This window comes from Megachile rotundata, chromosome 3 (assembly GCF_050947335.1).
Source record: "Megachile rotundata isolate GNS110a chromosome 3, iyMegRotu1, whole genome shotgun sequence".
Classification (NCBI taxonomy): Eukaryota; Metazoa; Arthropoda; class Insecta; order Hymenoptera; family Megachilidae; genus Megachile; species Megachile rotundata.
Window position 1 is genome coordinate 14230710 of NC_134985.1, and position 26391 is coordinate 14257100.

At 37.1% G+C, this 26391-nt stretch overlaps 3 protein-coding genes across 6 annotated transcripts; all 3 read right to left on the minus strand.

Annotated features, from left to right (window-relative positions):
• Positions 1-3136: 3136 nt before the first annotated feature.
• On the minus strand, positions 3137-4129 carry LOC100878404 (thioredoxin domain-containing protein 12). The gene is made up of 2 exons (XM_003702046.2): positions 3811-4129; positions 3137-3499 (listed from the first exon to the last, which is right to left on the minus strand). Exons 1-2 carry the CDS (start codon positions 4059-4061, stop codon positions 3175-3177), a joined length of 576 nt encoding a protein of 191 aa, XP_003702094.1. The 5' UTR covers positions 4062-4129; the 3' UTR covers positions 3137-3174.
• Positions 4130-4934: 805 nt separating this feature from the next.
• Positions 4935-7357, minus strand: Syx7 (syntaxin 7). The gene is made up of 5 exons (XM_003702049.3): positions 6686-7357; positions 6554-6623; positions 6322-6496; positions 6035-6247; positions 4935-5959 (listed from the first exon to the last, which is right to left on the minus strand). Exons 1-5 carry the CDS (start codon positions 6792-6794, stop codon positions 5711-5713), a joined length of 816 nt encoding a protein of 271 aa, XP_003702097.1. The 5' UTR covers positions 6795-7357; the 3' UTR covers positions 4935-5710.
• A 131-nt stretch (positions 7358-7488) lies between these two features.
• Positions 7489-24988, minus strand: ACXD (Adenylyl cyclase X D). Of its 4 annotated transcripts, none has more exons than XM_076530060.1 (22): positions 23845-24988; positions 23524-23634; positions 22624-23270; positions 16892-17026; positions 15296-15516; positions 13916-14072; positions 13399-13548; positions 13206-13327; positions 12890-13137; positions 12325-12677; positions 11892-12172; positions 11488-11664; positions 11227-11407; positions 11063-11146; positions 10896-10994; positions 10653-10796; positions 10488-10583; positions 10281-10404; positions 9996-10205; positions 9746-9926; positions 9541-9676; positions 7489-9470 (listed from the first exon to the last, which is right to left on the minus strand). In XM_076530060.1, exons 3-22 carry the CDS (start codon positions 22732-22734, stop codon positions 9306-9308), a joined length of 3375 nt encoding a protein of 1124 aa, XP_076386175.1. In that variant the 5' UTR covers positions 22735-23270; positions 23524-23634; positions 23845-24988; the 3' UTR covers positions 7489-9305. The 4 variants fall into 4 exon arrangements, with proteins under 4 accessions (XP_076386175.1, XP_076386177.1, XP_076386176.1 ...); XM_076530063.1 differs by lacking the exon at positions 7489-9470 and having other exon boundaries at positions 9538-9676; positions 9746-9760; positions 9829-9926; positions 23845-24896; XM_076530062.1 differs by lacking the exons at positions 22624-23270; positions 23524-23634; positions 23845-24988 and adding an exon at positions 18323-18958.
• Between the last annotated feature and the right edge of the window lie 1403 nt (positions 24989-26391).

Consider the following 26391-nt stretch of genomic DNA (forward strand, 5'->3'; position numbering starts at 1 on the left):
TCCAAATTCCCATATCTCAAAATTCTTAAATCTTCAACTTCACAACCCCGAATCCTCCAACCTTGAATCCCCAAGTCCCAAACCCATCCCCCCCTTCTCAACCTAACCTAATCTATCCAATCCACTCCCAACATCCCAAAAACATCGAACGAAACGTTTCGAAACAAATTTCCCATTTTCCTAAAAAAAAACCCAGAAACCTACGGTATTGTGTCCTTCTCCGTATCCTTTCTCTATCAATCAGACATTCGCACAATGGCGACACATTGTGTAATTCAAAATGAATGCAGGCCCCATTCTGTGGGTATAATTGTTTCACGACAGGTCCTCGCACAGCCGGGCATCAGGGCAAAGAAACGGACCGCTGTTTGCGTTTCGAGATCCAACAATGGGGTCTAACGTGTGTAGAAACGGATATCTCGTTACACCGTAATCGAGGAATAATCGATCGCAAAGTTGTAGCACAAGGCAAATTGCTGGGCGTGGTGAGAACGATCCAGGAAACTCGAGAGGGCAAAAGACAAGGGCTGCGTGGCAGAACGAGGAAATCCGAGATTTTTCTTCCTTTCCTCTCGCCCTGAATCCCACCGTTTCACCGACAACGGGGAGAGGGAGGTCAGTCCTTTATTTTTCGCGGTCATGTAAAGAACCTTTTTATTCACGGACCCGCGTTCACCCTCGATCGAGCGACGCGCGTGTGCAACACAGATTTCTATTCGTGGATCCTTCAACCGGATTAATTAGGGGACTTTGATGATGGTTGTAGCGGTTTTGGAATGGCTGGGTCTTTAACACGGAATACGGTAATCGTTCTCTGACTTTAGAAGACGGGATATATATTTTGGATTCAACTTTTGCTACTGGGCTGGTTTTTCTTGGTGATATTATTTATTAGGGATGGTAATTATTCTTTTTGCTCTGACTTTATAAGATGGGATCTACGTTTTTGATGGAACTTTTGGTACTGGGGTGGTTTTTCTTGGTGATATTATTTATTGGGGATGGTAATTATTCTTTTTGCTCTGACTTTGTAAGATGAGATCTACGTTTTTGATGGAACTTTTGGTACTGGGGTGGTTTTTCTTGGTGATATTATTTATTGGGGATGGTAATTATTCTTTTTGCTCTGACTTTGTAAGATGAGATCTACGTTTTTGATGGAACTTTTGGTACTGGGGTGGTTTTTCTTGGTGATATTATTTATTGGGGATGGTAATTATTCTTTTTGCTCTGACTTTAGAAGATGGGATCTACGTTTTTGATGGAACTTTTGGTACTGGGGTGGCTTTTCTTGGTGATATTATTTATTGGGGATGGTAATTATTCTTTTTGCTCTGACTTTAGAAGATGGGATCTACGTTTTTGATGGAACTTTTGGTACTAGGGTGGTTTTTCTTGGTGATATTATTTATTGGGGATGGTAATTATTCTTTTTGCTCTGACTTTGTAAGATGAGATCTACGTTTTTGATGGAACTTTTGGTACTGGGGTGGTTTTACTTGGTGATATTATTTATTGGCGATATTAATATTACTTTTTTGCTCTGACTTTATAAGATAGGATCTACGTTTTTGATGGAACTTTTGGTACTGGGGTAGGTTTTCTTGGTGACATTGTTCATTGAGGATATTAACTATTCTTTTTAATATTAACTTGATAAGTTTTGCAGAAGATTTTTTATTTCATAACAAGGGTGAATTTTTAGCCAGGGTAAAAACATTTGTGGTTGAACTACGATATAAATTATTAAACACAAGGGTTCATCTTTTAATCTGCTAGCGTATAATCACTGAAAAAATATTAAAAGGCTTCAATAATCTGTTCCATTTGTTTTTTCTGTAAATAATTAATTTATAGTTCAAGGGTGTTTGATAATCAATTGCTCCTCAGGTTGAAGTCAAAATTTAAAAATATAAACAAGGGCTGAAATTTGATACTGAAACTATCAAAGACGTCAAATGACAGTCTTATAAGTTTCTTAATATAAGTTACTTTTATTAGGAGGATTTTTTTAAGTTTATATTGATTTTCATTAAAGAAGAATTAATGTGTATATTAATTTATGTTTATTTATTTTTTTATGTTCATTTTTAATTTGAAAGTAAGCGTGGACTTAGCGTTAACGAGGGGACACTGCGACCGTCGGAAAATCGATTTGCACGATTATGAAGAACACCGAAAATTTCAATGAAGAATATTGAAGAAAATAATAATTACAATTATAGTTTCCAATTCTTAATTTCTAATCTCACATCCCTTTCTCAAATTTAAAAATCCTCAAACCCGTAAACTCTGAATCCCTAAATTTCTACAATTCCAAATCCCTAAATTCCCAAATCTCAAATCCCCCAAATTCCTACAACTTCCACCACTAAATTTCCCAAATTTAAAATCCCCCAAATTCCTACAATTTCCACCCCTAAATTCCCCAAACCCTTAAATCTCCAAATCTCTACAATTTCCACCCCTAAATTTCCTAAACCCCTAAATCCCCAAATCTCTACAATTTCCACCCCTAAATTTCCCAAATCCCTAAATCCCCAAATCTCTACAATTTCCACCCCTAAATTTCCCTAATCCCTAAATTCCCAAATCTCTACATTTCCACCCCTAAATTCCCCAAATCCCTAAATCCCCAAATCTCTACATTTCCACCCATAAATTTCCCAAATCCCGAAATCCCCAAATCTCTACAATTTCCACCCCTAAATTTCCCAAATTTAGAATCTCCCAAATTCCTACAATTTCCACCCCTAAATTCTCCAAATCCCTAAATCCCCAAATCTCTACAATTTCCACCCCTAAATTTCCCAAATTTAGAATCCCCCAAATTTCTACAATTTCCACCCCTAAATTCTCCAAATCCCTAAATCCCCAAATTTCTACAATTTCCACCCCTAAATTTCCCAAATTTAGAATCCCCCAAATTCCTACAATTTCCACTCCCAAATTTCCCAAATTTAAAATCCCCTAAATTCCTACAATTTCCACCCTAAATTCCCCAAATCCCTAAATCCCTAAATTCCTACAATTTCCACCTCAAATTCCAAATCCCCAAATTCCCACAATTTCCACCCCCAAATTCCCCAAATCCTCAACACCAAAATCCCAAAACAACCTCCAATAAAACTCAACATTTCTCGTTCACAATTTAATATTTGCACAATCCAAGAATCAATGTAACAGCGTTGGAATAATAACATCGTCGTCCATATCGCAAACTTCCAGTTTCAAAGACTGTTCACTGTCGAACACAACCGGTAACGGTTCGTTGGAATACTGCTTTAAAACATACAGCATGGTTTCGACAATTTGCGAAGGATTCGCGTAGAAGAATTTGTGTTCTCTGTCGGCGGTCTTGTGCTTGTTGTAGGCTTCCTCGATGAAATCGCCGTCAGCAGTGTAGAACAATATCCTAGGCACGTATTTTCCATCGGGTTGGAATTTTTTCTCGTATAGAATCTGCTGGCCATTCAGCTCCACTTTTATCATTACGAACCTAACATTCGATGCTATACTCAATTATTTACCTCTATTAACTTGTCAAATCATCTACAAATATCGCTTTCGTTTTATAGAAACTATTTCTACTTTCTCTTAATCTTAACTATTAAATATTCTCAGTTTAACCTATCGTTACTTTTACAATTATTAAAAACAACAAGATTTAAATATAATTTCAGTGAAGGAACTTTGAGATCCAAAAATTTGTCCGGAAAGTCAGCGACATGTTGAAACTAAGTACGTATGTGTACACACAGTTGTTAAGTAAATTAATTTATATTAAAATAAGCTAAATAAAGTATTTACCTGTCACTGAGATCCATTAATCGCATACAGTTAGCAAATTTTTGCTTCAATTTCCGACACGCGGGACACAAGTCTTTATAAATAAATAAAAGTATTGGTTTCTTGGAAGCCTTCGCTTCCTCGAAGCCATCGTTAAAAGATCTCCACTTGAACAACCGCTCGAAACCAGAAGGAAGCAAAGTATTCGCAACTGTGTCGTTCGCCAAGTTAATAAGATTCAAGGATGTGAGATATCTCAGGTAATGAATCATAACTTCGAAAGAAAATTTCTCATCGTTCTGTCAAACGGGGCAAACAAACGAATCGATTGCGATCGTTCTATATTTTCAATTCTTCATCATTAATATTACAAAATATAAATAATGAAAATAGAAATTTTTAATTGGTTGTAAAAAATGTATTTTGTGTTAAATTCATGTAAAATTGGCGTTCTATTTAATTTTATATAACTTTGAAGATGTGGAAGTGTATTGAAAGAGTTTTCAAATTTAGATTTATGCGCGCGCTTTTCGAAAGCGGTACCACTACCTCTATCTAGCGTCAACGTTAGTACTAGTCAAAGCAAATATTGTTTTTTTTTTAAAGTTAATTATTTTTATGCTTTTCCGACACGTCAAAAATTTTTTCTGACCTAATTAATTAATTACCGAGTCAATTAAGTTAATAAAATTTGTGTTAATTGGATTTTAAAAAAAAAATGAACTAGTGGCGCCATCTCTCCGGCGAACAGGGTGAACTACACACTTTTAGGACAGCACTTTAATTAGTTCCTATTTTCACCGCTAGATTGCGTCTTAATTCTATCTTCTATCACTAGATGGCGTCTTAAGTATTTTATTCCTGAAGTTCGGCGCTTCATGGTTAGATAACGCTAGTACCCTTTTCAGAAACCGCGGGAAAGTATTAATTGTCAAAACTAGTCTAAAGATTTAAAAATACTTTCAACTTTTTATTAAGTTATTTACACTACAATGATCAGTTTATATCTTATTTACAAATGAAGTCTCTGTAATTCTCTATGTAAAATTTAATTATAACAAAAAGTTATTCTACACAAGTTAAAAAAGAAACTTATCGTTGGAAATAAAAATTAAAAATATTTTAATAGCTGTTCAAACTGAATGTTAAAGATGCAGTAGTCATTTTATTCAAATCTGATATAATGTAATTTCTTTCGCATGATTTTATTACATTTTGGTTAAAATAAATCAACATTCTTAAATATAATACATTAACTTACATCAACTTTCTAATCATATTCTCTGTTGTTCCATGTATCCCTGTTAATAATCATTCATCTCAATTTTATAGAACAGAGTCATTTTTCTAGGACGTTCAAAATATGCTTGCACACTTTTACAATGATTATACGGACACATCCATTCCACGTTGATTCATACGATTTAAACAAGATTCAAATTTCAAAGTGCACACTAGCGTTGCTTAAAAAACTGAATCACCATACTCTCTGAGTATACTTGATTAAATTATATGGAATATTAATTACGACTATACCATCGATAGACCTATGTTGCCATATATATTTATATACTTTTCTTTTTATGTGAATATTTAATGCATTAGTATTATCCAATGAGTAATGAAACGTACAAATGGACTGGGCAATTTTAGACTTGCCATTGCACATTTTATTTGCAAAATAGATCTTGCACCATTTATTATCACAATAACGACAGCGTTGTTAATAACGATCAAGGATGCAAGTTTTCTCTTTATGTTCATTTCCCTTGATAGTACTATGCCTTCCATGTACTCGTAAAGCGATCGTAATTGTATGAGGAGCTTCTTCAAAAAAAATACCAACCAAGTATTATACATTGCAATTAGAATGTAGCTACTTCTTGTTATTCGTACGGGAGTATCATTTGTAATAAATGTTTTATGAACTCTGCCAAGCTATGATCCCAATCAGTATGGACAACACGACAACTCCAATGACTACGAGTATACATTTTTTCTTGCGCAATTTGTTTTGATACATACTCGCTTGCCTTACATGGGAAGTAGCTTCATTGACTGATACTTCTGTTCTTTCTACAGAAGCTTCTATAGAATCAATCACTTCTCCTTGATCGTATACTAAAGCACCAAGATCTTTGAAAATCTGATTAATATCGCTAATATTACTCTGTAAAAATAATAATTACAATGTATTTTAAATATCTACAAACCTATAACACATTCTTAAAACTGATATATTTACCTCCAACTCTCTTATGCTTGCCTCCTGTTCTTCTAACATTCGCAAATTTTGTTCCTCTTTTAACTGTTGTTGCTGTGTTTGCTTTTGAGTTCTGCTGTCTTGTAATTCTATCAATGTCTCTTGTTTCTTTTCACCAAATGGAGCAATACCTGCACTTGCTTTAGCTTTTCTAACCATTTCTTTTTCCTTAGAAGCCGCAAGTCTTTGTACTGCCTGAAATTTGATACATGTTAAGTTCCCCATGTTGCTGTTACAATATGATTAAAACAGATTTGTGATGAGTTTACTTGGAAAGAATTTAATGCGCTGGTAAATTCATCTTGAAGACGTTCTCTCTGCATTTTACGTTGTCTCTGTTCCCCAGGACTAGTTGAACCCGAATTATTAGCTAATATAGCTAAATCTCGAAGATGTACACTGGTATCCTTTGCCAGCTGCTGTGTGTAATGCTGGATTTGATGCCTGGAAAAAGTTAACAAATTTAAATTTGATCTAAGACATTTATAAATAAGAACTTACAGTTGATTGCGAAGCTCTTGGGAGTCAGTAGAGCTGCCCAATTGGTTAACCATCTTTTGCATAGAAGATACTGTCGAATACAAACCAAAATTAGTATCAAGTTGCTCGTGCTAAGAAAATTTATGTACTTACCATTCTGAGATATCTTCAGAATCGATGTACCAATTGTTTGTGACAGCCTACCAAAATCTTGCTCCCTTGCTGGACCACCATTGTGGTACGATGAGAATCCAATATCCATATTGTCTTATGTTTTAATTCAACGAGATTTAAAGTACCGAAATATTGTTCACTGTATCAAATAATAACCTCGTCCTTAGAGGTTATTCGTTCACTGGTTAACACATTAAGATAACCATTCTTAATATATTAGAGCAGTAATTTTTTTTTTTAAATATTCGGTTAATAACGTTGGAAACTAATTTTTTAATTTTAAGACTTTGGATATGGTGAACAATCGGGAGAACCAGAAACACGATGACAGTTTAAATGTCAAAGATGGCAAAAGAATGATTATCTGCTACAATTACACTGCTGTCAACAAAAGGAGTAAAAAGATGATTAGCTCGCAAGATGACTCATACAATTACTATCTAAAAATTAATGATTTCTCTGGTACAAACTATACATATCCACCTTTATGTTATTCCTCGAAATGAATCAAGTTCACTGTGAGAAGCTCCAAAACTTCGCGCGAATCGATAAATGAATATAGTTGATGCCACAGCGTACACGTAGCTCTACACCACGACCATATCAAGAATAAATAAATGTCGCTCCTAAAAAATAAACGAGGCCATTACGCATGTGAAATCGTCTTTACTAATATTCGTGAGAAAATTCGAGAATAGATAATACAATATGAAGCACAGAATTCTTCTCATTGTATTTAGGGATATCATTAAACAGCGGTGAAATGAAGAGAAAGGCCTGCGTATAATAAGGTCTTTTATTAGAAACATTTATTACATTTTTCGTGTTTAATTGTTTATAAATTATATTTGTGTCTTATGTGTAGTAATAAATACTTTATTCAAGTCGTCGAATAATCACATTGGTCGTTATTTCTAATTAAAAAATATATACAAAAGTATTTACAAAAAAACAAACGAGTGTTCGTCGCGCCAACAATGCAGCTCACGAGAAAACAAAACTCGTAGTTTTAGAATCAGGGCGGGAAGCTCAATTCATAAAATACTTGAATTATAAATTACAGAAATCGTTACCAGTAAAACCGTCGTATTCGTTTTGTACATAGAACAATTCTTAAAATGTAAGTATAACATTTTGTGCATCGATTACGGACATTAAAAGCGCCGATATCATGTGACAATTAATAAACAGGGATGTGCGAGTAGCTCGATGTGTCGTGTAACCGAGCATTCCTCTCTTTTTTTAATAAAATAAAATATGCAGTCACGATTTCAACAAACATATTACAGTTTGGAAAGCACCAATCTTCATACAATTAAAGTATGAATCTAGAATATTTTATCCTATTTTACTTAATAAAAATAGAAACATTCGCGTAAAAAAGAAATCTACGTTATAAAAAAATAATTATACATATCGAATGAAATTATGATAACATCGATGAGTACATATGAACGAAATAAAATTTAAGATGGTCCAGGTATTTCAAGGCTGAGTTTTGAAATTCACGAGCGTCGCTTTTCAATGGACATCAAAGCCATTCACATTAATGTCATGACTCTGAAAGAACCTACGTTAATAAATATTTTCAACTAACTACTTTGTTTGTTAATCGGACACGGTACATTGTACATTTAATATACAGATGAAACACGTTCTTATCATACACATGCATCGATATAAATAAAGCATTATATCAGTTTTGATTATCTCTCAAATCACTAAGCGTCGACTCATCGACAGAAAACAATTATCATCAGAAATATCTTTTATCGTCAACTATTATTATTATATCGTACTTTCAATGGATTGTGCTCCGTTTTAAGTTTGCATTCTCCAAACATCTCCGTTTAAAAACTTTCTTGCGTTATTTACAATATAAACATTTCAAGTAGTCGAACAAAATAATATGTAGTAATTATGTTTAGCGAGGGTTTTACGTAAAACCACATTTTCTCTGTAAATTGATAGCTTTACGTATTGGCAAACGCTGGTATAGGATATGTTAACACATTGACTGCCATAATTGGGCGACGTTTGTCTTCATAGGAATTCATCACCTGTATCATTAAAGACTTTACCTAATCAGAACTATTCATATTAGGTACTTAAAGTTACGGATAATAAACAGCTTAATATTGAGAAAATGATAGACTTTGTGAAAATAGGAATACTAATAAAATTTTCACAATAAATTAGCAGTCAATGCGTTAAGTGTACAGCACTGTCAATAAAGCTGCTCTTACCACACGTATTGGTCATATAAAATCATTTATCATTTCCTCTTATAAAAAGACGCTATCAAATTTCGTTTCTCGCAATCCATAACAACGCTGCGTATCATACTATCCGTAATTCACTGCAAACTCGATTACGTTTCCAATAAGTTGAGGTATTCCACATAGTACCGTAGCTGTTAACTACGTTTCTGTAGGTCAGTTCTTTGGTCTTTCAAAGTTTCTTTGGTTTCTCTTCTGTCCATTTTGTGTATTTCTCTAGATACCTAATATTTCACTTTGCACATAAACTCTTGGCCATCAAGTGTACACAATAACCAAGGCTACAAATTGATTCGCGAAGAATTAATTTAGTCCTCTGATCACAGACTAGTTTCTTCGATGGAAGTCGTTCTCTCCAGCTGCCGTTCCTCATCGATGCCCACGAAATACGTCGTGACATATCCTTTCGGTTTAACATACGTATTTCCTCGAAGATGACATTTAATGCCCTGCTGTTCAAGAACGGCAGCGGTTTCTGCCGTAACCTGTATAAGCAATGAGTGAGAATTATTTTGTTCGATATTCATTGTCAAGCAATGATAATATTCATCGAACCTGTATTTTCCCTGGAACCCCCGTTGTGTCCATTCTTGACGCCATATTAACAGCATCTCCCCAAATATCATATAGTGGTTTCTGAGCACCCACTACACCGGCCGTCACCTCTCCATGTGATATACCAATCCTTAATCTAAAAAATTGTTCTTCGTAAACGATTAAGGTTTCAAGAGTAAGCGTGTTACGGAAAAGTAGTACACACTTATACGGTTTGCATCTATAAAAAGATCTGCCATTTAATTTACTGAGGACTCCCATCATTTCAACCGCGAACTGGGCCATTACTTTTACCACATTTTCGCTGCAACTTTCTTCACTTTCTGTGCTGCGCATTGAATCACGTCGACTCGCTTCTAATCCGCAAGCTGCCATATACGTTGTACCTAAACAAAGTATAAAATAACAAAGTCCTCATAACTAAGAATTGATAATATACCTAAGTAATTATTTACCAGCAATCTTAATCTTTTCTATCCGACAAAGAAAGTACGGTTCAAATAACAATTTGTCGAATTCACATATGATTTCGTTCAAATCCATCAACACGTTCCTTCCATCAATGGATACGTCCGTCAATGAAGCAAACATGACAGCAACGTTGTTGTGAGCTTCATGGTACGGCTCGTTCTCCTCGCTTCTATTCATGTTTAAGTAGAATTCCGCTGTATAAAATTGATGTAAGATATAATTGCATTGATCATTTTCAATGTGTAAGCGTTATTTAAGTCTGGACATACCAACATGTTCTGGCAAAATATTACGAAGTAACAATTTATTGGCATTTCTTGTTTGAAACGCTTCATCCTGCTCTTCAGTTAATTGACGCTTCCATAGATAATCTAATCTGCTCAAGTATTCTGCCTGAATAAATTGGGGGGAAAGTTTAGATACACTCATCGAGAATTATTGAGTACACCACGAATACTTAACGTGAGAAAACTCACCTGACGATCAATAAGGTGCAAAGCAAAGGTGAGAAAAATAACGCTTAAAATGTGAGCCAGCTGTGGTTCTAGATGTGGATTCCATCTTTCACTTGACTGTGAAACAATGAATTGCAGATTAATTTCTACTGGCGCTCTAACGTCGAAAGTTAAAAATAGAGTTACCCGAAACAAATTCGAACGATGCACCCAAACATTCCACGAGTAAAACGCCACAACCGCGATGCCTATCACTAGTTTTAAGAGGTAATGGAGTCTCAGAAACAAGAAACTTGTTAGAATCGCCAGGGAACATGTCTGTGTCATTTGCTAGAAACGATTGCATATTAAAAGTATCATCTCGATCGCTTATGAAATTGAGCTAAACAAAAATCTACAATAACACAAGTACCTACTAAATAATCTTACCCAGGGTGTAGCTACGCATTCGAGCTTAGAAGCACCAGGATCTGCTATGCTAGCCGTTATGTTGTTGCTTGTAAGATCGTCCACATTCTTACATTCAAACTGAAATCATACAATTACTGAATGACAAGTTTTTCTAATAGTTATTTTTTATAATGCAATCAACTTACAATCATATCGAACATAGCACAAGCTGCTAACATTATCGTTATTACTAGATACAATATTGTTCTAAGAAAGGTGCTCCATACAACCTGAAATTGAACATAAAAAGTACATTAAATAACTTGAAAATCACGTGAAAAATGAAAAAGATTAATATAATATAAAATACCTTGACACTAGTTTGATACAAAAAACACAATAATTTATTACGAGGATGCGGAACATGTCCTTCGTGTTCATCGTGTGGATCCTTATACCGATTCCACGCGAAGTGCATCCAAACGATTGGTATTAACGCAATCAAGAATAATATTGCGACCGAGTAACTGATGGTTGTACTTAAATGCCATCTGAAAGATGATTACACGTCTCCGTGATGTAATATCCCTAATTACCTTTATTAATAAATTGTCTTATAAATAGAACATACTCAGAGGCAGAAGCTGCCGGTACTAAGTAAATGAGTCCCATGAAGATCAGAACAAAAACAGCAGAGCTGAGATAAAATTTGAAGAGAGGATCAGGTTCCTTTAGGAACGGTATCTCCCAGTTCCACTTTTTGAACGTCAAGAATAATGGATTTATGTGTTCCCATCTGCACCATTGTCTGAAAAGTTATTTTTAAAATCATTTTAAGTTTAGTATATAACTACTAGGTTCATCCTAGGCACTCCTTAAACTATCACTAGCTTTTCCTACATTGTTCTTGGGTCTTTAAAGGATTTTCACAAAGTTACAGCTTTTAGAACCTTTATGTATTATTAGTTAGAGGAAGTTTACCGAGTTGCCCAGGTCATTAACACAAGAGTGAAATCATCCGGTGATAGTACTTACTCCCACTTAGTGAGAGGCATTTGCTTAATAGCGTTCTCCATCTCTGCATCTGCGGCTCTCAGCATCAGATGATAATCTCGCAAACAGGAGTCCATAAAGTGTGTACGCCGTCTATAAGTACCGGCGAACACGTCAACATGGTTATTTATAGTGGGAGTGAGCCGTCTGCTGTTTCTCGAGCTTGAGCTGTTACTGGTACGGACATTACTGAACCTCACGTAATGTTTGTTAGCCACCGGTGGGGTGTCCGGGCTTATGACTGTCAAGGTGTTCTCGCTGTTCTGCAACAAGGTTCGCCTGTCAACGACGCGAAATACTTGACGAAAGTTCGTTCAACAATTAATGATAATAACAGTGGCGTAGGAACAGCTCGAGTGTGAACGTTGAAAAGGTAAATTTCCGCGGGCTTCCTACGCCACTGGGAAATACGCACCTGCGAAATAGGCGCGTCGGGAGGGATCGAAGGTGTGATCAGATAGCTGCGTATTCCATATTTCTTCAGGATCTCGTCGTTTATGACGTCAACAGGTACGCAATCGTACTCACTGGCGTCCACCAGATCCAACGTTTGCTGTGTAACGTGCACTTTGCCTGGTTCTCCTGTTTGCTCCATTTTATTAGCTATGACGACATCGCGTGACCACACGTCATACTGCCATTTGTTAGCACCCAGAATTCCTGATATTATGTTGCCCGAATGGACTCCTATTCTCATATTTACGTCCACTCCGCATTCACGGCGTACCCTCGCTCGCACCTCCTTGATGATCTTGATCATATCGAGTCCTGCAATTTACACGAATTAAATTGTTAACATGTTCACTATCGCAGGAGTCATCAATGATTGATAGTAGTAGATTTTTAACAGTTCTCAACTTAGATTAAAATCCTTAATATTCTTGAAGGACCATAATGCCACGTGCGGTATTAGACATAGTTATTTCTATCATAGCAGTGAACTAGTCGAACTGTACTCGTGTACGTCAAAGTATATTTACCTAAATCCACGCAATTTTTCGCATGCTGTGAATTCGGTGTTGGTACACCACTGACGCAATAGTAACAGTCACCCAGGAACTTGATTCGCAAAACATTGTGCCTTTCGGAAGCCTCGTCGAAACTACCAAATAAGTCGTTCAACGTCTCCACTAATTTTCGTACAGGCAACGTCACGGTCAGTCCAGAAAAGTTCACAACGTCGGCGTACAATATGCTCACGTTGTCGTGCTTCTCGACGCATAAGTCACTGCAGAACGAACGATAACATTCATACACGATTTTATCTGATTTCATAGCTAACAAAAATAAACGTACTTATGCGGTCGTCCTTTCGGCGGAGGCTTCTTGTGCTCCTCTATAAATTTAAAAATATCTCGAAAATCTTTCTTGATCTTCGCAGCTATATGTTGCGGTAGTATGCTGCGCGTAAGTTGCTCCTGCAAATATTTGCACCAGATGGTAAGTAAAGTTTTGTTACAATAAAATGTAGTAATAAAAATAAACGTACTTCTTGATCTTTTTCGTAGTTCAGTCGTAATGTCGACTCGACGCATTTCCGGCGATCGAGGAAGGACCGTCTGATGACCACTTCGTTCATGAATCTGAAGTATAATCCTAGCCCGTTCACGCAAACAAAATATATCGTGTCGGTGATAATCTGTACGAAAATAAAAACACTGCGATCGTATCGATTGATTACATCGTAGCTCGAAATAATCCAGGAATCACATTTCTGGATACAAAGTTGAATCCATAGAGGTATTACTGTCTTCGAAGATTACCGGTCAGGAGCGTATATTTCTATAAAAGAGGAATATGTGTGACATCTAGATTTATAAACTTTTATATCCCCAGACACCTATACTCTTATATTTCTATATGCTGGTAGTTCTAATTTGTGTTACAATCATGACCTTGATAGATTCAATTGCACCAGGTGAGTAATTATTTCGAGCAACACGTCATCTCATTTGTTCAGATGTTTTTGAACGCGTACTGCGTCAACGAACCGCAAGTGAATTTACCTTCGTCGAAAAATCGAACGTGTTTCTGTACGTGATTAACGATAGAGTGACCAGGTAACATATGGTGGCTGTAACACCTAGTATGAAAGCGTGCAGATTTTCCGTGAGAGGTAGGAAGACGTAACAAGCGAGAAGCGCGTGTGTTGCGTACGCTGGCCTGTAAAAAGAAACGCAGTTAAACAGGCGCTATGTGTGCGTAGTTTCGCGTGGTATAAACACGTACATATGCAATAAATTCACGGCTATAGGCTCATTAGCGGAAAAGGATAAAACGACTAGCAATTAGTCGATTACTAGGCTCGATTTAATCATCAAAATTACACGTTTCTAATCTGTATCGATCTCTAATTACCACTTGCGTGTAAGGGTCATGAAAAACAAAAGTAATGCGCAATAATATCCAGATTCAACATGGAATCAATTCATTAGCTTGTCTCATTTAAACACCTAGAGATCATTCTATTCTAAATATCAACTTATCCGGCGTTTAATTGAACGTAATTCACCGAAATTACAATTTGCAATTCATGTAAACATAAACGGAGAAACGCGGAAACTCGTCGTATAATGTCAAAACAAATACATTAATGTATCTCATCGGAGTAACGAGGAATAACAATGTTACACAGAATTTCTACGTAATTAGCCCGATATTAGAATTTGCAATTCGTGTAAAGCAGAAAATCTAACCGCGATAATATCTCACGGGACTGGGAGCATAATATCGGTAAGTGGTTCGCCAGTCTTTCGTAATTGCGGTTTTAGAGGAAGTAAATCGAAGCTATCGGTCCGAGACGACGAGAAAACGAACAAGGACAATGATAATTAAACGTCGTCCTTGTGCGATTAACCCTCCGTTTACAAGTACTGGGTCACTTTTGTCACAAGGTTACTACGGAAAGTCTGTTTATAACGTACTGATACAATGCACTTCACGGACAATATTCACGATTATAATGAATAACATTCAGGATATAGTTGAATTAAATAGTGATATAAAATCTGGTTCGGTCACTGGATACAATAGTCAAAAGTGTGCAGTTACCACGCGGTTAATTAGCTCGCGTTCAATTATCGAGCGATTAGTTACCACACGTTCAATTACCACGCCTCACACTTCGACGCGTTACATTATTACCCGTTACACTTCAACGCGTTATATTACCACGTACTTTGGCACATTATTACGCATTACGTTATCGCTAGTATTATCACGTGTCGCATTGTCGCACGTTATATTTCCATGAATTGTAATAATGCATTGTATCGCAACAAATTGAACCGCGATGCATTTCGCTACAAATAAGCCATGAATTGTATTGGCATATGTCACCGCGTGTTGTTTCGCCTTAGTAAACCTTTCGCCTAAGTGATCGTTACCTTATCGGTGAAACATCGCCGTTGCTGACAAGAGTGTAGTACAACGGCACCGCTAAATCACCGATCACTAACAACATGACGATCAGACAGGACAATATAACGGACAGATAGTTGTTTCTGGAGATGAGTTTCGATCTGAATGAGAGAGCGATCACAGGACACAGCAACGCGCTCATCACGCTGCAAACCACCACGTCCGGCACACAGTTCTCGATGTTGACCTGGAGAAAAATTGGGTCACGCGTTAAAACACTTGGGGATATATTTTTGGCGATAGGAAATACATATACATATTGTTATAGGCAGCGTACTGGCGATTTTCATGTACACCGGCCGGCTCTATTAATAGGAACGAAATGACCAGCCGCTCCTTACCAATAGAAAGATTATCGATTCAATAGGAATTGCAATTGTGACGTGACCGAGGAAAAATACACGTATATCGAACGATTTCAATTGTGTAACGAGTGTTACGAGTGATTGAACATGATATTCTGGAATCGGTAGCTTCTTGAAACGAGAGAGATACGTCTCAGGAATAAATTCCTTTAAATAGTCTTACATCGAATCTAATTTTAATTTAATGAATTACAAAATTGATCGAACTATTTTGGAATAACTGTAACTGTTTTAATTATGGTAATGAAAGGGATGCAACCCTCGGATGACGGACGAATCGTGGACCCACACTTATCAGGAGGGTACAACGGTACATCGACTAAAATTAAGCACCCAATTTTCCGAACGAAGGACTTTTATATATTGACAAATTAATATTTAAATAAACAACATATATTTAGAAAATGAGTATGAAAATTATATTTAAATTCTAGATCACATTCAGGGGTGCGAAAGGTTTCGCCATCCGAGGGTTATGACACGAAACTTTTTATTAACAGAATATTAGCCTAACTTTAACTAGGACACAATTAGATATTATTAAAAATGCTATAATACATTATAATGAAATTAAACTCTTCTTAGAATTTTTAAATTTAGTTCCACAGACGGTTTTCTACGATATCATTCAGTTAAATTAATGTGCTCTACAGCATTTAAAGAATTTAAGATATTACAGAAGATTACATCCATTCTCAGATAATTATATCTATACACGTTAAATCTAGTATACCGTTGTGACCACTATAATTCCAAGAAGGGCAAAAATGAAAAAACGTAAAATAAAAAACCATCGTACATTATGAACTAATTAATTAGATAACTGACTTCATAAATTAGTTATGTACACGCCATTTTCCTGGTAGCAATTCCTCTACCATAGAAATTCTTCCATTTTCATGCTAAAAAACTTTTGCGGTACGTAAACAATGTTTAACATGACATCTATTGTTTGTCACTCATAGTATTTTACAACTCGCAATGTAGTTTACAATTTACTAACAATATTATCTAGTGTCTTTTACAAAATTTAAATATTTATCATTATTTGTTACTGCATCCATAAAGTTTCTTGGAACTCGTATAATGAAAAGACAAGTAGGACTGTATACACCTGATACTTTCTACATTTGCTGTATACTTCCTAACCGACCGTTTTCACCGAAGGTACGCCGCTTCGTGTTTCACTTCGCTTACCATTGTAACCAGAATCAAACAATGCGTGGCTCCGAGGACCAATTGCAGCAGAACGAAGAGCGACAGATAACCATACTGAAGCCTTCTCTGGTAAACCGTGAACAGCTTCTCTAGGCTCTTGTATTTGAACTGTTTCTGAAAGTGAAAGCCCACGTGAGATTATGTATTCGACGTGTGACCGGTGATGTTTGAACTTTCTAGACAGAGTTAACGTTAACGACGACGATCACGTGTATCGATCGTGTTAATTGATTTTACAGCTAACCGTCCGGACGTCTAAAAGCCGCATATCGTTTAACAAAAATCCATTTTAACTGTTTGCGCTTTAAGTACCTTCCGGGCATAGATAACAATAATATGTAGTTATTCCTCAGGGACGAATTAAGATGTTCACGCACCCCAAACAATTTACAGATTTTACTGCTTTTTAATTGATTCGAGTCATATTTACTGACACGAGGATTTTGAGGGCTTGGAAGCTTTTTTGGACTCTAGAATTTTGGGATTTTTGAACTTTGAAATTTTAGAGACAGAGATTTTACAAATTAGAATTTTTTAATTTTTAGACTTTGAAGTTTTGAGACTTTAAGGTTTTGCAATCATGCACATTTGAGATTTGGGAGTTTGAGATTTCAAAATTTTTGAATGTTTAACTTTAAAAACTTGACACTTTGTGACTGAATGTTTGAATACTTAACTTTAAAAACTTGACACTTTGTGACTGAATGTTTGAATACTTAATTTTAGCAACTTGACACTTTGGGACATCAAATATACCACATAAAATTTGCTAGCCCCCACCCTGAGTCACCCCTACTCATCCCAAGCACGTGCTTATTTCACCCACTGCTTAATCCATCCCTGCCGCTAATTAAAATGAATTCTCCAGGTAGCACTGAGTTTCTACTAATTACAATTACTAATATTCCAACGTTTCGTTAAGAACGAGATAACCGCTTTACTACTAACGCTCGCTCGATGCATTTTCTAGATAGTGACAATTTCATATTCAACTTAGCTATTTTATTCCTAAAATTAATACCGGCTGATAAATAAATGTAAAACGATTTCGATACATCTACGCCTTTCTGTACCCTCAAGCTCTCACAATTTAGCAAAAAAACTAATTTTCATATAAATGTATATTGCAATGACACGTGCTTCTTTACTCGATATCAACTGAGTTTCGACTCGTTCAAAGCAATTAACTTTGCAAAATATTATTGCTGCATATCTTCGTTTTCTTAACATTTTTTTTGCACATTAATCAAGTGGCATGTTTGACAAGTTGGCAGCCGGAAACAATGCGGATATTATAGTCTCGCGTGCCAACTTACCAGACGTGTACTTTCTACATTACGAAAGATGCTCGAAAAGTGGAGTTAATCCCTTTGACCGACGAACGACTCAATTATGAACCTCAGAACGTACCTGCCACGATGCTTCTTCGGCCAAGTATGAAACGCAAACTCAAAACACACGGTTGAAAAGTAAGAAAAATCGTACAAGAAAAATACACAGTATCAAGTGTTTGAAAGTATACGCAGTCAAAAATAGCGTACTGTTTGAAAAGCCGAGTAGTCGAGTGGGCGCGATCGTTCGGTTATCAATCGCTCGAAATAAAAGCTATCCGTCCATTACAGGAAGAAAAAGGATCACTCTGAACTGCCACCAATAAAATGTTCTTCTAACGCAACAATTTCTCACACGTGCACAATGTTTACATTCGTCGTATAACAAGAATTAACACGGACAATTCGGAACGGTACAAACAACGTTTCACAGAGATGATCGACGAGCAACTGATCGCGATCCGGCTCGAAACGAAGGAAACATCCTTCGACGTTTCCTACGCGACGACCAATATGGAATCATATGCAGTTGCGTCATTGAGAAATACACCATTCGCTCGATATTTGTCGCGAAAAAAAGGGAGAACAACCGTCGGAGATGCGAGGAATTATCACAGTAGACACCTTGCGACACCGAGTAGTCACGAGACGACGGCTCGTTTTGTTTCGCGAACGAACGATATTTATAAGTTACACGAGAAACAGGAAAGGCTAATTATGTATCACACCGAATAGCCTTATCCCATTGATAAGGAGGTCGACAGGAAACCCCGCGCGAGTTCCCAGCGTGCTTGTATCTCCGCCAGTCACCGGCGGTCTGATGCAAAATCGGCGCCGAGCTGCGGCTCGTTAAACCACGATAAAAATCGTAGCCAGTGTATCGTGGGGCGCAGCCGCGCCTTACAGCCCTGACTTCTTTTTTACAAACGGTTTTACAGACGACAACAGAACGGAACCTGGTTCTTTCGTTTTCAACGAGAGCCGACCAAGGAATAGGTACATCTGCGGTGACGCGTTCCGCGCGTGCGTTTTCCTACGCTCGGTGCAGCTCGTGGCTGCGAACCTTTCGGTCCGGCGAATATTGATCTTCAATCTCGAACACGGGCCCGAACGACCACCTTCTCTTTCCTACGTACCTTTTACTCGAGTAATCGCCGCGAACGAATTATGCATGAATCCCTGCCTGATTTGTAATTCGTGCCGGCAAGCGGGTGCACGGATGGATTCGGCATTACGCAAAATAAGCACGTGCTTCGGGTATCGAGGGTACCGGTACCTCTGAAATTTTCTCTCCGAGGATTCTCTGTGGTTTATATTCGTTCAAGCCTCGAGGTTACGAAATTTTACGCTTTTTAAGTTCCAAGAATTTTCATGAAGTCTTCACGTTCAAAATTTCTAAAATTAAATTCAGGTATTAACATTTCAAATTTCTGCAAACTCAAAGCTCGAACATTTTACAATTCATGAGTTTCGCATTCTAAGAGAACCCTAAGATAATAAAGTTACAAAGTCCTTAAACTTCAAAATTTGTAAAATCCTAAATTCCCAAAGTCTCAAACTCCTAAATTAAATATCAATGCCCAAAATTGCAACGTATTCTTAAGAATGTTGGGCCTGTAGAGGTCTTAGTCCGACCCTGAATGTACATATAACAGTGTAAGCAGGTTGTTGGTTGCCTCGGTTCATCCGGAAGTATACGAAGAGATACTGAAGGTTGAGCGGTTTTCGGGAAGAGATAATCCTTGATGAGTGGTTGAGAAAGTGAAAGGACGAAGATGGATGAATGACTTGTTAACAGGTTTGATGATAGGAGTAATCGTAGTCAGCTGCTTCTGGTTGCCTGTCGTATATAAAAAGGCGACAATTAGGAATCTATATATACACTGTTATATAAACAGAAAAAACTTGTAAATTTGTTTGTTTGTACACAATGATGTGGAAGTCTGCTGAACTAACCTTGATGATACTTTCACGGCTTACTTTTTTGTAGTTTGTAAATTGGTCATAGGCTATCTCATTATCATTAGGAAAGACAGATTATCGTGTTGAATCAAATGTTTACATTAACATTGCAGAATCGTGTTTTTTGTGAAGTATGAGTTCATAGTATTTTTTTTAATGTTTTCCAAACTGATTACGCACGAACTTAGAACTTTTTTTTTACTCATTTACGGTTTTCCTGTAAATATCGAGGATCAGAAAGTCGGCGTCGTGATTAAACTTCGATTAGAATATGATTTCGAAAATCAAATACGATGGAATATTTTTGGCTGATCTATATCTCAATACTAATTTATACATCACACAATTTCACATTGTTTTTTCCTAACTCGATTAGATAAGCTTCCGTATATCTAAATACGAAGTTAATAAAACTAAATAAATCTCGTAATGAAACAGGAGCAAACATTAAATCAATGCAAACATTTTATCGAAGTAAAAATGATTTCTTAACAAACAATCGCGCGAATTGCACAATACGATATCCTTGATTCACTTTAGCCAGAAGAAATCAGCACAAATATTTTGTCTCGTTTTTGACCGCGGCACAGTTAATCTAGACGCATTGTCAGCGATAACTTTCAAATAAAAGATATACCGGGTGGCTAAAATTCCGCGGATCGAAAACCAATTAACATCTTACATTTACAAAAAAGGAAGGCTACTTATCGAAATGTACCGAATTCTCCCTTGTGTAATATTACAGAACTAAAAGTGTAACTGAGAAGAGATACTAGATATGAAGCATTTTTATAAAAGTAGGTTTTTCAAAAAATTCATCAAGTAATTTCCTAGCGCCAGTTTAAAGATTTCAAGCGGCACGCTATCAATTCACTTCGGATTACGCCGAAGGACGTGAACGAGATTGAATAATATTTTTTTTCTATTGCGCTTATCGAACATTTGTTGATACCAGCCTGATACTGCAACAAATAGACTATTCACGCGATCGTTGGTCGCTAAAAAATCGAAACTTTTCCGTGTAATCGAATTATCGGCGAGGAAAAAGGCGATATAACATCGGACTACTCTTCAGATTCTTCGTCGAACGAGCAAGTGTAGTTAAAAGTTGTTGAGAGATCCACCTCGATAGATAACTCGCCGATAATCCAATTGCAATTTCACGGAAATCTTCGTGGTATTGCCAGATAGCAGTTCTTCTCGTGTACTAAGCGCGCCTTCCTCGCGGTCTCCTCTTCCTTATAATTTAATTATCATTCGAGCTGGGATGTTTTTCAAAACGTGCGAACCACCACTAAACGAGCTGAAACGTTTATCTATGATTAGAACCGTGCAAAAACGAGAAGTCGTCGCGTTTACGTTGTACAGGAAAATAGTAGATAACTGTATCCAGTATATTTATACTATAAAAATAACATATCTCTGTATCCCTGTATTCTAGATCAATTGTGATGAACCGGTGCAACTTCTCAAGAAAATTTTTATAACGCCTCCACGTTTCAATATAGGTACCATTTTACATCCTCTAGAATTTCTACACCCCCAAAATTTCTACATCCCTCTGTGTCGCTAGAATCCTTACATCTCTGGAATCTATAGAGTCCTAGTACCTCAATATTTCTAGATCTCTGTGACTGTAGAGCACAATGATTAATATTGAGCTACGGGATTAACTCTTTGAAGCACGGTAACAGAAAAGATATACAATTTTTAAGCGAATATAGAATTATTGCATAACAGTGTTTGTGTGCATACTGGGTGTATCAAATATTCAACTATGTTCGAGTGCTCAATATAAAATAAGTTTGTGGAAAATATATTAGGAAGAACATTATGTCGCTCAAGAAGATAATCTTCCTTGAAACAGTATCAAATTAAGTAATAAACGGTTGATTCATCAAGTTCTAGCTATCAATTTTATGCTTTTATGCTTGCGGTCTTTACGATTATTACAGGATAGACACCGCGTCGAAAGAGTTGGGTATGTAACTTAAGTAAAGCAATAAAAATGTTACATATCTGTAATTCTTTTAACAGATGAATTGTTACAAAATTTAACTTTGGTCTCTTCAATAGATCTCTATTGAAAGATCAAACTGAACAATTAAAATAAAATATAAAAATAAAAGGGAGCACCCTTGAAACACTCTTTTCACATACATCCAAAGAAAACAATACTCCAATTCAGAACATAACTGTTATCTTCCAGAATAATTCCTTCCTTCAAGAAGAATAACTCCTCACTCAATGCATTCCACAAAAAGTCCAAAGCATACATCATCTAAACTGCTACAGGTAAAGCGAAAACTTGCGTCAACGTCCACTTCAAACTCCCCATCCGAAGAACACATTCAAACAGTTAGAATCCAAGATAAAGTGTTTATTGGCTAAAAAGCATGCAAATAAGGTGTAACTCACTCTCAAGCTGGACCAGGTCCACTCATCAAGACTGTTGGGCGAGACGATTCGGCCATCGCCCTCCACCTGAAGAGAATTCAAGGATGCCCGGGTGACTAGTTCGACATCCATTGTTTCCCGAAAGACTATTAACAGAGGCTGGGCCGATCAGAAGGACTCGAGCGACGACCACGTAGGCGATGTCGGTGACCACAACGACAACTTCACCGCTGTTCGATCCATCGCGGCTACGATCCACGGCCAGACTGATCGTACGTGGAAATGACTCACCCTGAAGCGGCTCACGCCTCGACTGGCCGCGCTTCGTGTGCTTCTGTCGTGTCGCTTCTAAAACACTACCGTGTTAGAGCACCGCTTTATCGTGATAAGGGAAATGGGCCACTCTAAGCGCCCCTTCTCTCTCCCTTCTCGAGCTTGTTTCCCTGTTGTTCACCACAATGGGATGCCCCGACCGTACGGTCACTTTTCCAACCTTTCAACGTCCCAGAAGAGCGTCACAGTTATGAGAGGTTTATCTACCTGACGTCTAAGATCGCGCTAGCTTTTTCATTATGTGGCTGCTTCCTTTTTGAAGAGTGGTCGTCACCGGTTTCTTCGAATTCCGCGAAGGCTGACGGTCAGTTCTAGCCTTGGACGATTATTCGGACCTGAAATTATAAGGAGATACGCTGTTAGTTTCATGCGAAAAGGCACGACTGAGGATTATAGATTTGGAAACTTGGTAGCTTTGGAACTTTGGGTACTTAGGAATTTGTGGATTCAGACATGTGGAAATTTGGATATTTGTGCAATAAAAAAAAACACTACTTCCACATAAGCTCTCAAGAAAAGTATTTCAAGAACGCTCCAATTACCAAACCTGCAAATCATTCTAATTACTCTTCACAACTATATAAGTACTTTTACCAAATTGGAGAACACTCAGTCAGCAACATATATCCAGAACCCGACTCACTTAATTTCACATTGCTTATCTACCTTCCTATAATTCCTCAAAATCTTCATTATCGTCTAAAATTACGTGGACTTATTAGTGAACGTGATTTAATATACAGAATAAATAGAGTGTAAAAATGAAAAGTTAATGGGATTCATGCTGGATGACTTTCTCTGTCGAATTCACGCTCGATGCGTTCCGTTATAACCGGTTCACGAATCAGAGACACGTTTCTTGGAAATATCAACGACCCAACAACTTTCATGAAAGATGCTCAGTCGCACCTATGATTCATTCCCGCCGATCTTGATCCATACGGCCCTATTCTCGTAATTTCTTGACATTGAGATATCGATCGGATCGGCCATGAAGTTTTGTACAAAGGCACGCAGCTGATGTGAATCTTAAAACGTTCTTAGATACATTACAAATTAGATATACTTGAAGAAACAAAAGAAATCTATTATCATTTACGATATGCGAAGAACAAGTTCATAAATGTTCTCGTGTTTCCAATCACCATCATCGAGCGTGAAAGTGACATTTACGAGCGGCAACAGCTTGATCATTGTGTCCGATGGTGTCACGCCTGAGTACTCCTCGCTACCGGAAATAATGTGTGCATCCATGAATTAAACCCTTGTCAATAAGCGTGAACGTGCTTTAGCAGCAAACTGTTTCGCTCGTGGCAATCAAACATCAAACAACAACTTCATAGACGATTAGTGAACTGATTCTTGAAGGGTCATTTGAATTAGCTTCGATATACATTTAAGGATTCTTATTATATTGATAATAACATCTTTAGGGTCTTTAGATTTCTAACTGTAGATTTCTTGAAGTATTTGGAAACCTTTGTAGGAACATCTAAAATTAAGAATAATCGGTATTAGTAGGTACTCAGGGGAAATATACTGAGATATCAAATTAAACAAATTTTAGGATTTAGAAACTTTAGGAATGTAATGAAGCAAAAATATAAAAGCAACTGCTCAACTTCCCAAATTAAAATACTGTCTATCTGTAGGTGACTACAAGCGCACGTCACTCGCACATCCCATCATGGTCTATTACTATCACGCGCGATGCATCAGAAATTATGCACGATGACTTCAAAACATGGAGGCCTCCCACCGCGTTTCCATCCAGACGCACATATTTTAATCGTCGAATCTTAATTGCATCCTGCTTTTGCTTCTTCGCATGCAAGGGACGGCGTGAACACTTCATAACACGCATCCTTCCGGATCGTTTTAGCGGCCAAAAGCAACAGATCCATTAGGCTAACGACTCCCGAAGAAAGGACTACTAATCGTCTCGTTCGGAACGCTTTGCTCTTGGCAGGTAAAGTATACAAGACAACACGAATCGATTATACTGTTTAAAGTGTATAAGAATTTCATTTGCTCGTGCAACCTTGTATACATTTAAATATTTGCCAATATTCTATGCAAGCACTCGTTCAACTTACTGCCACGTTAAATACACCACATCTTGATGTTTCTTCAGCAACTATCTACGAACACGATCATCCAATTACTTTGTTCTTTATGTAAATCACATACGCGATGAAATTTGTCAGAAAGATCGAACTTTAGATAGGAGATGATGATCGACTGATAGACATTGTTAGACTAAGAATCAAATGACAGAGCATTCGACTGAATCATGCAATTGATCGAACCTTGTGATTAATTACCGTACAGAAAAAGAGTCTGTCTCTCCCTCTTTCTCTGCAATTTTATGAGAGAAAGGTGGGAGGCGCAAAAAAACTGTTACGACACCGAGACGTGGATAATCTGTTCGCTCGGTCGGTGATTAGCAACGCGATGATACGAAGGAACGTTTAATCCTATCATTTAGTGATTGCTGCAGTGTCCTTCAGACGTGTGCAAGTTCATCTTATAAAATAGAGCAGCGATCAAATAGAATGCAATGAAACCTTTAACCCTTTGACTGCGGAAAATGTATCCATACGCTATCATGTGGCTATTAGTATGTATGAAAGGCCTACATATATCTTCGATACATCCTGCAATAAATATTGAGACTCTTATCATTGTAAAAGTTCTAAATTTGATAATGCAACGCGTGGTGATACGATCCGTGGCCATAAAAAAATCGCGACGTAATGCGTAGTAATAGGTGGCGATACAACGCGTGATAATACAATGATACAACGCTAAAAATTTTGGATACGCCGCAAATTTAGGAATCTGAGAAAAATTGTCTAAATTAAAAATTGTTTAAGTTTGCTTAAAATACGTCGTAGTCAATGGGTTAATAAACATGCATACTCTTCATGCGCCTTCTATCATTTTACGACTAAAAAATTAAAAAGTTCGTAATAATTCGTAACTTCCTTCGTACATTCGTGTTCGAACGATTCGACTCGCTTTATGGCCTCTCGTAAGTTACCGAAGAAGTCACGTGCTCTCGGAATTAACATTTACGCCAGTGATGATATCCAGTAAGACAACAATACACACAGCACACCTGATAAATGAAAACAAATGTTCTGAGATATGAATGGACATCGAGAAGTATTACTAATCATAATCTCGCAAACTCTACTATGATATTTCTATCTTTACACGATGAAAGTAAAGATCACTCACCACGATTAAACAGGTGGTACCAGCCCCCATATAATTATTCTCGAACTGCACTACAGCATGCACGATAAATGCATTTCCGTGATGTAGATACTTTAGTTAGCGGATCCGTAGAATTTTGACACGTTCGTCGCGAGCAATATGCCACCTTCGTCTGACGAAACTCTGCTAGCGATATCTCCATGAAGCATGGTAAGCTTGACAGGTACACAGAGC